At 39.4% G+C, this 12,238-nt stretch overlaps 2 protein-coding genes across 14 annotated transcripts in view; both read right to left on the bottom strand.

Moving 5' to 3' along the window:
- LOC139939507 (homeobox protein Mohawk-like) overlaps positions 1 to 12,238 on the bottom strand; it is a 236,856-nt gene that overhangs the window by 86,181 nt on the left and 138,437 nt on the right. The window lies entirely within an intron of this gene.
- LOC139939983 (protein phosphatase 1 regulatory subunit 12A-like) overlaps positions 1 to 12,238 on the bottom strand; it is an 83,255-nt gene that overhangs the window by 54,208 nt on the left and 16,809 nt on the right. For 8 of the 13 annotated variants that reach the window (XM_071936160.1, XM_071936161.1, XM_071936166.1 and 5 more), the window contains exons 3-8: positions 8,091 to 8,209; positions 7,280 to 7,439; positions 6,552 to 6,696; positions 5,610 to 5,684; positions 4,946 to 5,010; positions 3,043 to 3,081 (exon numbers count right to left, since the gene is read on the bottom strand). In XM_071936160.1, the coding sequence (XP_071792261.1) occupies positions 3,043 to 3,081; positions 4,946 to 5,010; positions 5,610 to 5,684; positions 6,552 to 6,696; positions 7,280 to 7,439; positions 8,091 to 8,209 (603 nt within the window). The remainder of the gene's footprint in view (positions 1 to 3,042; positions 3,082 to 4,945; positions 5,011 to 5,609; positions 5,685 to 6,551; positions 6,697 to 7,279; positions 7,440 to 8,090; positions 8,210 to 12,238) is intronic. The other 5 variants (XM_071936165.1, XM_071936162.1, XM_071936164.1 and 2 more) reach the window with 1 other exon arrangement.

The raw sequence follows: 12,238 nt of genomic DNA, 5'->3' as shown, positions 1-12,238 counted from the left end.
GTCGTTAAGATTAATCAGCACAAAATGTTAGCAGCCCCTTTTGCTCAGCGCCCAACATGTTGATACATCCAGTGGCATGGGAACAGACAAGGAGGGATGGGCTGGATAAACTTTTTACATCATAGACCTTATCGCAAATACTTGGTACGCGCGCGTTAGGCGTTGAATGAGGTGCATGCTGGTCTAGCCTAGACCAGCATGCACCTCATTGAACGGTTGGCGTTTGCGCAATGGGTATTTGCGAAAAAGGTCTATGATGTATTAAAATATTTAAATGTCCTCCAATCACATTGGATTTACGAGTACACCGGATTTGTTCCACATGAGTAATTTCTCCCAAGCATTGAACGTGGATTGGGTAGAGTTAAACCCTACCCTACTTGACCAGCAATCAGAACATCATGAAATATGCATTAGACACTTAAATTGGAGTAGGTTCAAAAAGCCTGGTTCATACTTCCTGCAATTGCAAATGCAAATACATATTTTGACATTACAAATTTGCAACACACAGTTCGCAACAGTTGAACTGTGTACAACTCCTGCGAAACATTGGCTGCGAAAACACATGTGACGTCAAAATTTGTACGGTATTTGCATTCGCAGGAAGTATGAACTGGGCTTTAGTGTCTAGATTTTGAGTTAAAGATGCAAGAATATATACTCAATCATCTTAAGGTGGGTGTGGGATGGGGTGGAGTGCAGGGTGGGGTCAAGAGATTGGGAGGGTCAAGGGGCGACTTGGATTCATATGCAATTCAGAACAGCAAATCAGGGCATACAGTATCAATAAAACACTGAAAGGGATGGGGATCAAATTGTAATTTTCCAACAGTCTAGTTTTCAACAGCTTTGATTACTACCACAAGGTGTACAGATTTTAAGCGATCAAAAGGATTTTTTTGAAGTGTAAAAAACGGAACATGCTTTCAGGAGTGAAAAAAAGGGCCTCGGTACATTAAAAGAACTTATACGTTGTACAACGGCACTGGGTACAATACCTCTACTAGGTGGGGTGGGGTGAGACTATCATGGGGGAGGGGGGGGGGAGGGGGGGGGGAGGGGGGGAGGGGGGGGAGGGGGGGAGGGGCACTAGGTGTCACTGGATGTATCTACAGATCTACATGTAAGACACTGGTATGAATGTGCCATACCAGCTAAGCACTCGTTTCTAAAGTAGCTTGGCCACAATTAGCTAGTTTTGTCAGTAAGCCGTTGTCACTTGCCCCAGCATGGAGACTGATTACATTGTCAAGGTAATAGACTGTGCAAGTCTTGCGCATATATTAAAACTTCTGGGACTAAGGCAGTCCCAACTACATTGAGTTTGACGTGTGCGCGATTCTGTTTCTTCAAATATTTTAGTTTGAATTTATTTTTACTTTTTTATGGCTCTGAAAAATATATCATTTCGTTCGAAAATAAAAATATATGAGAGTAAATTAAATAAACAAATCAAAAAAGAAAACGTGTGAGTAAGACTTGAACCCCTGGTTGCGGTTACTAGAGAATGGTCACACAAACTCGGGTGTAATTGGCAAATGTGGTTTCCATAATATAAGCATCCTCTCCCCAAGTTTTAATTGTGTTTCAAATTTGTTTTAACAAACAATTTGTTTTAAACAAAAATCAAGTAATAAACCACAAGCAAAACCGACGGGGTGAATTTCTAATAATTTAGGTTTGTTCAAACCAAAATTATTGTATAAATGGTGAAATTGCATTTTTAATGAATTGCTATACATTTTTATGTTAGATATATTTTGTAAAAGAATTTTGTATAAATAAAAATTCAATTTCAAAGAATACTATCACTGTCATTCAAGTTAGTTTTTTCCTATTTTCGATATACGCGCAAGACTTTGCACAGTCAATACAAGAACTTCAGGTTGTCATTTTCTTGCAAGATCATAACTCTATAAGGCTCTGTACAGCTGCATGTGCAGAGAACACACATATCCCTTTAGCAGTAGGAATGTCTTGTTATCTCACAGGCACAGCAGATAAACAGAGAGTAGCAATCATGAGAAAACCGCTGCAGCGAACCTCGTCGGCACTTAGGCCTGCTATGACGTAATTACGTCACAGACCAGACGCTACCAGACACATGTCATCAGCCAGGCTCCAAATGCAGTCAGCTGTTTCTCTTCCAACCATGAGACATTTCAAAACCCCTTAGTCCCCTGTGGGTGTTTTAACCAGCGTGTAGGTTTCTTGAAGAAGTCATTTTCTTTGACGGCCTTTGCTGGTGTGGGGGGGGGGTGGTGGTTCAAAGCTGGGTTGACTTAGTCATCTCTTGGAAAAGATGGGAACCCCTTGCGAGTGTAGGTAAGATTCAAGTTCAAACTGACTTGGTATTTCAAACCTCACATACTGAAATATCATCATGTGAAACCCCTATAGAGCAATCACAATCTGTGATGATCCCCTTAAACAGACCCCGGGATTTAAAAAAGCCTGGGCAGACAAAAACTTGCTAAGCACAGACAAATCTTGCTTAGCAGAAACAGGTTACCAGCAAACATTCCATAAGGTTTCTAATGGTGCAACTGGTATCCTATTTGATTTTTGATTAGGAAAAAAAATTGCTAAGCAGTATTTTCTGCTAAGCAGCTTTATGACATTTGGGGTCAGTTCCTGTATTGTATTTTAAAATGTACAAAAAGCTGGAGTTAAAACTTGCAAGAATGATGGTCTAGCATTACAGCCAACACAGAAGGCATTCCCAACCTTAAGTTGTTGACTTTATAGTAAAAGGCAACGCTTTGGCATTTTAAAGACATATTGGTCAATCCCTTTGGATTTCCTACAACACACACAACTGACACGTGTCTGTGGCCACACTACTTTTCATCTACAAGCGCCGTCTTACTGACATATAAGCTACCGCAAACTAAAAAAGCTTAGCCCACCCGCATCCTACGGATGACATCGACCCATTTAAAAGCAAGCAGAAAAAAAGGAAACCAAAGAAATCCCAGCCGCCTTTGGCAGGGTGGTTTCACTTGAAAGAATGAAGGAATTTTAAAATATAATATATACCAGTTTGGCTCGGGACGATTTTTGAGACTACTTGGCAATCTAAACCAACCGCGGTTTAGAAGCAAAGACAGTGAAGATGGCAGTAGCAGATAAATAAAATAAAAAAGTGGAAGGAAAGGAAAGATATTACTCTACGTAAACACTAGAATAAAATGTGGAATTCCTACAATGGAAAGTGTAACAGTTAACTGTGTATAAAGAAGTTGTGCAATTTTTTTAGTAATTGACTCATTTAAAAGTTGACTGCTGTTTTGGGGAGTATTCTTTTTTGTAAGTGAACTGTGGCTGAAATGTTAACTCGGAGCGAATGTATTAAGCTGATTAAATTCGAACAATTAACAAAATTTCCAACATGCAGTTTTATTTCTTGCTTGTTATAAGTTACAGCCAACTACATGAACAGAGTTATTGGTTTCCTGTAGTGGGGACGTTTTAGCACTACGTTATTTAACAAACACGCAAGAACAAAGAAATCTTGCAGGAAACTTTCACGATGTCTCAGTGAATGCTTAATAATTCGTTGTGAAGATCAGCAAAACATGAAAGGCGTGCACAATGTCATCGAGTTACATGTACAGCAAAGAGACAATCCAAAGCATTGAAATGCAATGACAGGGTGATGGCAACATCTATAATGTATGAACACAGAGTTACGTATAGAAAAGCAACATAAGATTCACAGAATAAATCTCTCCATTTCTCTGACGTGTTATGAGGCACGGGTTTGTACACCAAAGTCTGCCATGTTAAAACAATACCTGAAGGGTGCCATTCAACATTCTGGGGGCCAACCATTTTTTAAGTATGCACCACAGTTGACTGCAATCCAGTTCAAAAGTGGCCCATAAAGTGGTCCACAAAGTGGCCAGCAAAGTGGTCCACAAAGTGGCCAGCAAAGTGGTCCACAAAGTGGCCAGCAAAGTGGTCCACAAAGTGGCCAGCAAAGTGGCCCCCAAAGTGGCCAGCAAAGTGGCCCCCAAAATGGAGTGTTGGCGTGCAGTGCATCTTGCTGGTGCAAGGTGTTTAAATGATGCTGCTTGCTTGATAAGTGAGGGGAGTGCAAACAAATTTTATGCTTCGGGTTTGAAGGACAATGTGGCAGGCTTTGATGTACAAAACTGCACAATTTAAATCAGCACAACCTTTTCAGCTTTCAGATCAAAAAGGCTTGCATTTAGAAAGTGATTTCGGCAAACGATTTTGTGTTTCTCAAAAGTTTTGGTTCGATAAGAATTGCACAGAAATGGAGAGATTAAGTCCACTTAAAATAATAATCACGCGTCCGTTAAAACTTATTAAAAGCTTTTCAAAGAAATGGGAAAAGATCTTTTTAAAAACTCAAGCAAAATGTAAAGAGATGTGAACCCCAAAACAAAAGGCTACGCCATCATGAAACAAATTCAAATGATGATTTTGAATAGAAATGAAAAGAACAGCAAAGTATAACTGTACACAATTTTTTTTTATGACAGTTGATTTTTAAGGTAAAAATATTTTTTGAAATATAAGGTTCTTCCAGACTTTGTTTAGTGACAACAATTTCTGCAGTCAGGTGATATGAAAACTAGACAAAATTATATTTCAAATTTGTCATAAATTTGTCACAGTGCAGTAGTTTTTTTTTGTATCGATGCAAATAATTGTTCGGCAGTGGCTATGGCCAAATCGTTACTGCCGAAGTAGCCAATAGCCATAGACATAGCCGCTTGATTGGCATGTGGCCCTTGTGCCAGTGTTGGGAGCCACAGCAACAAACAGCTTGGCTCCTTTTCATATTCTATGCTGGAAACTGTTACTAGATTGAGGGAATCGGACCAGGATGGCCAGAGCATGGTCAAGTGTGTGACTACAGAAAGAGATGTGGTATGAGTTGATTTTATTCAGGGAGAAAACAGTGGCGTACCTTCTCTTGAATGGAGGGGGGTTCTTGGCCTCGATTCTTGGTGTGTGTTTCTCTTCCTTCTTCATCTGCAGTCAAGTTACATGTAGGGGGAGAGAAACAAGGGAAAAGAGGTGAGAAACGGGAGGGGGGGGGGGTGGGGGGGACAAGTGGAGGAAGATGACAGAGCAGAAAGAAAAAGGAGAATTGTAAAGGGTGTGGATAAAGCTACCATTCAATAATGACTTTCTGGAACAAGACACAAAAAGATATTTAAGACTATTTTTTTATATTGTAATTAACCACACGGGAAACTGACTTTGTAAATTTTAAATAATTTAGTTCGAACAAGGAAAGATTGACTGGAGCGGGACTCGAACCATTGACCTCCGGATTACTGTATCAACGCACTACCAACTGAGCTTTCCAGCCCTATGTTGCTTGTGTCCCCATTAGTCAATATCTTTGTACGGGGGTGCCAGTCAAAAGCTATACAACCTGTGACTGCCATAGATCACACCCTAGTTTAGGATACAACCTGGGAAGCAGCAGCCAGTGGATCACCACATAATAACACTTTATAAATGATAAGATTGAATCTCTGGTAAAATTAAGGGAGGGTGAGGGAGATGCTAAAAACCTACATTGCTCATCTTAGACATATAAGAGGAAAGTGTGGTTTACTTACAGAGGCTTGCTTCTTCTTGAGTTCTTCTAACCATCTTAACATTTCATCATCGGCGAGGTCGAATGCTGTTTGACCCTGCAAGACAATAATAACAAAACAACACTTGATAAGTTCAGTTCTGTCGGCAGAAAATGAAAATTTCACAAAAACTCTTCCTAACTTAGGATAAATCTTATGACTTAGGACGAGTCCCAACCCTGCACTGTAGCATGCAGACCTTAAGATTAATCCTAAGTTAAGACCAGTTACTTTTCCTAACTCAAGATAAGACGAGTCTTAACTCTTTGTGAAATCGACAGTTGATGCTTGGTCTTTCAAAGTGCAAGGGCACCAATGTGTTTTCTCTTTGGTAAAGGACACCTCTAAAAGGAATTGTAAATTTCAATTGGGACATTTCAAGGCGGCACCTGAGTGTGTGGCTGTGGGCTTCTATGCATGATATTTCGAACATGGCTTATCAAAAGAAAGTCGTTCCAAGAGGCAGGTTGGCGATGAAAATGAAATGAGATGTGTATTGCTGTCAACTGGTTCCCTGCTAGTCTATGCTTACAACAATTGAGCGTCTAGCACCTCAACAAAACCTGATGCAAGGGCAATTTTTATAAAAAGCTGCTAAGCTCATTTGCTAAGACAATAGTAAGCCAAGCTACAATAGATAGTTCGCACTTGATGTCACACAGCGTAAAGTCAGCAATCTATACAGGCAATGAAAGACATTTTCTGAACCCACAACTTTGCATTATGTGTAAATACCAAGTGCGGCATGAAGAAGTTTGATCAAACTCCTTTTATGATTAGTTGGTCAACCACTGTGCTGCCTAGAATAATTTGAGAACAGGACGCGACACAAAACCAAAACCCAAGTTGCCTATAAAGACAGTATTCATCAGGACCAATCCATACAAGACAAGAGTGTCAAGTACCGACTATTACTTCACCTACCAATTTGTTTTTATGGCTCATCTCGCACATGTTCTCGACTAGAATTTCTACGGCTTCTTTCTGGCCCCAGTGAGATGCAGCATGGAGTGACGTCCAGCCGTCATTGTCTACGGAGTCGACGTTTGCACCAGCTTGTATAAGAATACTGTAGGAAGGAAAACAGTTATACTTTTTACAATTATATAAGAAACAACAACAACAACAGCGTGTCATGGCCGAGTGGCCTAGTTCACCGAACCCAAGCTCCGGTGTTGTCAGAGTTTTGGTTCAAATCCACAGATTGAAATGTCTTTGAATCCCTGTCTCTAAAACCACATTCCTTTCAAGGAGTTGTTTCTCAAAAAAAATATCAATAGTTAATAATAGTTGATAGTTAACTTACCAAGTTACTTTTTATGGTCATAAAGTATTGGATTGGTTACCAAAGGTATACCCACCTTTTAAGTCCTTAAATTTTGATAGTTCAATTTAAGACTTTTTAAGGATACGCAGAAACCCCGAACAAGTTATCTTGAGCATTAGACTGATTCAAAATTTTGAATTTTGAAACATTTTGTGCCACAACTCATAATCATATCATTCATTCATTCATTCATTCATAGCTTTATATTGGAACTCTGAAAAACGAGATGCACTCGATGGACGGTTAGAAAGCACACCCACTAGTCAAATAAAACTATTGTTCAATCAGAAGAAATTGAGTATTGAACCTTATCCAATCATCTCACCTCATAACTTTAATATAACCTTTGGCAGCGGCAACATGGAGGGACGTGGCGCCAGACTTCGGGTGCTTCCTTTCTTTGATGTTTTTCGTGTTGAGCCACTGGTTGGCATCCGTCAGCATTCTTTGCTCTTCCTCGTTTCTTGCATTTTCAACATCCAATCCTGACCACAAAAATAAAAATCAAACAAAATGTTATGCTTGTTCCCCGAGTGTACAAACGTCGTTAGTATCGATTCTTGTTCCACCAAAATGCAGTTATTTGATTTGAATCCTTGATAACAAAATGATGGATGCACTTTTGACACAACCCTCTTACTCCTAACCACAATGAATGTACAGGAACGCCCAGGTGTACCCACAGCAAACATGCCATACAAACCGACTTAAAGACACTGGACACTATTGGTAATTGTCAAAGACCAGTCTTCTCACTTGATGTATCTCAACATATGCATAAAATAACAAACCTGTGAAAATTTGAGCTCAATCGGTCATCAAGTTGCGAGATATTAATGAAAGAAAAAAACACCCGTGTCGCACCATGGTCACGCGAAGTTGTGTGCTTTCACATGCTTGATTTTGAGACCTCAAATTCTAAATCTTAGGCATCGAAATCAAATTTGTGGAAACTACTTCTTCTCGAAAAGTACATGTACGTCACTTTAGAGGGAGCTGTTTCTCACAATGTTTTATACCATCAACCTCTCCCCATTACTCGTAATCAAGAAAGGTTTTATGATAATAATTATTTTGAGTAATTACCAATAGTGTCCACTGCCTTTAACCCAGTGGCACCCAGAGTTGATCCTTACCCTTCTTTTCAATGACTTCCTGCAGGAATTCTTCCATGTCCTCCTCTTCAGCCAGGTCCAGAGGGATCTCTCCCTCGTTATTGACAGCAGCAACATTACCCCTATTGTCGATCAGGAACCTGTAAAAAAGATATAAAAAAGACAATCAATTTTTGAAAACATTTCATCAATATTTAGTATTCATTTTAAGGATTAAAACCTAGAAGAACAACAAATACAGCTGTAACAGCAAAGAAAATGTTACTAGAAACTTTGATCAAGTATGCAACAAAGAAACCATTGGTCCTTTCAAGCATTTGCGAAAAGATTAGAGTGTTCACGAAATTAGGGTTTGAGGGAGAACATTGAATGGGTGTGATTTGCTAGTTGTGATGTGTCGTGGGCAATCAGTGAATCATTGGACTGTGGGTTCGAATCCCAGTTATACATTTATGTCTTTGAGCATAATTTCTTTTCTTAACACAGGTGTATAAATGAGACCCTGAGAGGGCATTGGTTGGAATAACCCCCATTGGAGCAGCTTGTAGTTGTATGGTCCCCAGGGAGTTGAGAAAGTTAGAAGAATAGTCTAAAAATGTGCCCGATGAACAGGGAAACTAATGTTGTAAAGTGCCTTGACCTACAGAACTAGGTATTACTATGTTATGTTGGAAAATATATCAAGTTTCAAGATTTAACAGTAACCCAATATGACACAGCCAAACTACATACATAACATTTGTCATTCTGGATACTTAACTACACTTGACAAATTACGTGTTATAAGCCCCTATGCCTAAATGTGTATAGCTTCAGGCATCTGGAGACTTCCCCTCCATTTTAAATATAATTTATTTAAGACCATAATGGGTTGTGTTTAAAGTCATTCTGAACTGGCGCTGCCAACCTCAAGCCTAGCCCAGTCTCCCTGGAGTATCGTGCATATTTCACGTCCAATCAACTCTCGACTGGTTTGTAAGTGAATGAAAACACCCAGGGGCCAAAAAATGTATTTAAAAATCAAAACAGGGTTCTGGGCTGTATAGGAAGTAAAAAATATGTTCCCATTGTCATGATGTTGTAAACTAAAATGCAGCAGGTCTGTACTTCGTGCCCTTGCCCTCTCAAAAAGAAGCATACAGTGTATGCTTCGTTTTTGATAGGGCAAGGGCACCAAGGCATTTTCTCCTTGGTATAGGGGATCCTTTGAGGAAATTGTAAATTTCTACTAGAGCATTTGAAGGGCACCAAGGGGCATGTGAGGCAATCGTCTTTGTTGCCTCCGTGAAGTATCAGGCCTAGAAAAAAAAAAATGGATTTAGCACCCAATGTTTGGGGGTAAATCCACCAGACCGCTGGGCTTATAAAGCTTTAAAATATTTACTAGACCCGACATTTATTTTACAAAATAATGCAGATTCAAAATGAGAAATGTTTTCATATGAACAAGAACCAAGCAGCTTAGACATGTACAGTAAGAGAAGATTTATCTAGTTTGTCTTAGCAAGCTTAAACGCCGAGTTATGGTCGGTCGCGCGATGGTCGGGCGATGGAAATCTTGACGAGCGATCATAAAAGTACACGGTTTTTAGGCCACAATCTCAGGATTGCGCGCGGATTTCCATTGCGCGACCACCGCATGACCGACTATAAACCGGCCTTAATGATTATACAACATCCTAACAACTGTGAAGGTAATAACTTTTTTTCAGCCCCAGGAGTAGGTGGTAATATGCCCCTGGTGATAGTTGGGTAGACAGCCCAAATCAGTTAAAGAAGTGGCCGTCCGGCAGTATGATGTAAGCAATTTCTCATTAAAATAATATTCTAAAAAACTGGTAAAATTAAACTCAACTCAAATTCTCCACTGATGACATTTCAGTTGGCTTTAAAATAAATTGTCAACCCATGTGGTAATCTGTTTATAAAATTTTAATCTCAGGACAAAGTTCAGCATCGTAAATAAAAATAGCACAAATAAAAAACTTTTTTTTTTAAAAGGCCACCACTGAGTCTGAATGGACCCGTCCTTATCCATAAAGCCAAAGAAACATATTCACACGCTCAGTAATAACAATAAAGCTAATTTTCACACTGTTTACCCATGATTATTCACACAAAGCATGGAATAGCACAGGTAGGACAAGGTACAGATCATTCTACTTTAAAAGAAGAAAACAAAAACGAACTCGAAGTTGGCGCTGGGTAGCAGGTCAATGCTATATGTTCTCTGTGCATAGGAAAGCTAGCTGTCAAGATTATTTCTTGGGCAGTAGTTGCAGTATTAAAAGCTAAAGAGGATCCCTAGTAAAACTTTTTTTACATTGACCAAAATATTGGTTTCTTGGGTTTTTTGGAAAGCTTAAAGTTGTGAGACATTACCTTGGATCAAATTTGTGGGGAAAATTCACAAGACTGCAGGAGCTGAAAACGTTAACTGGGCCCAAATTTGTTTTAAATGTTCAAGCCGAGAAGTAAAATGAGAAAACAAACTTCTACACAGTTTAACAAAGGCTTATCTCCTTTGTCTTCATTAAAATTACACACAACCCAACATATGATCATTATTTGTCTTTGATTGGAAGTCGACCCACACTCATCCCAGGTAACATCAAACACCTTGCTGAAACCAAGTGTAAAACATCCCAACAGTTTTTACAGTATATTGCATGCATCGTTTCATTATCCCCCCACCCCCCCCCCCCCCACCAAACCGAAAAATACATTGATCACAAATCTTCATTTTAAATTAAACAAACACCCAGTAAAAATAACAAACATGCAGCCTGAAACACCTTTCAAAGTTTGTGCACCTATACCTTCTTTGTCACAGATCTTTCCTACCATGGATTTGTGTTTCTTGAAAACTTTCCAAAAATGGATGATGCAATAACCATTCTCAGCAGTTCAAGGTGAAAATAAACAAACTTCAGTAAACATTAATTGTATGATAATGTTTCAGATAAATGCACCTTTAGAACTCCATTCTAATTCCTATGACCTATCTAAGTCAACCAGCTCTATAGTAATCCAACACACATCACTGGGGTCTATCAATTAAGCGATATTGAGCTGCAGCATAAACCAGACAGCTTATGTGTTTAGGGCTCCATGCTCTCAGCAGACACTTCAAGCCAGTCAGAATTCCAGCCAAGACTTCTAACATTGGTTGCGTTCGTTTAGCTAAGCTTCCCTGGGTCGACCCCGGTGTGCTCATCCAAGTGGCATATTTCATTTTTTCCAGGACGAACGTGGGCTTTGATAATTACCTCACCTTCGTCCTGGAAAAGTCGCCTATTTTTTCTTCAGGACGAACGTGTGCAGATATTTACCCACGTTCCACCTTGAAAAAAAATACGCATCATATCGTGACCTTTCTTGTGGTGACGTCAAAGCACCTCTGACCAGCCCCAAGTGACCCGCTTTTGGATAGGGTAACTTGGGGCTGGTCGACCCAGGGAAGCTAAACGAACGTAACTATAATCCCTTCCAGTGTCAGTTCCAGAGAGATTTTGGTAGACATCCATTTTGTTTTTTGGATTCCCTGCATGACCTCAGGCCTGGGAGGACATGACCTCTCTGCTCTGTTGTCACTGTTGCCCCTGATCTTGGCCTTGGAGCTCCTTCCAAATTTTTCTCAGAGACTTAAAGATTTTCAAATTGAATTGCCCATAGCAACAAGAAAATGGCCAAACCCTCTCAAAGATGAAGTTCCAGACCTGTGACCTACTATTTATAAAAGAGCATAACTTCAAAATAACTTATTTTCAGGACACACTGTTCTTGTATTATCCACAAAATAAAAAAAAATTCTCCCATCATGTTTGTACAGCAAAAAATACATGTCAAGAAAGTGGGGTGTACATGTACACAGGGAAATCATTACTATAGATCTGTGTATCTCTTTCTAATACCTTGGTCTTGTCTGTGATACATAAGGCCAAGTAAAAAATAATACCAGTTAATCGTCCTCTCCTACATCCTTTTTGGAGGCCGCATCCTTTTTTTTATTTTATTTTTTTATTTTCAATCTTTTAAAAAAAGACAAATTGTCTGTGTATTTCTCATTTAACTTACTTATCTTTAAAGAACTTGTAATACCATTAAGTAAGTGGTGACTTTAAACTGAAGAATGGTGGCCAATTTGAATTAAAATGCTTGGCACCCAC

Source organism: Asterias amurensis, chromosome 7 (genome assembly GCF_032118995.1).
Source record: "Asterias amurensis chromosome 7, ASM3211899v1".
NCBI classification, from domain to species: Eukaryota; Metazoa; Echinodermata; class Asteroidea; order Forcipulatida; family Asteriidae; genus Asterias; species Asterias amurensis.
This window is presented reverse-complemented; position numbering and strand designations above follow the sequence as displayed.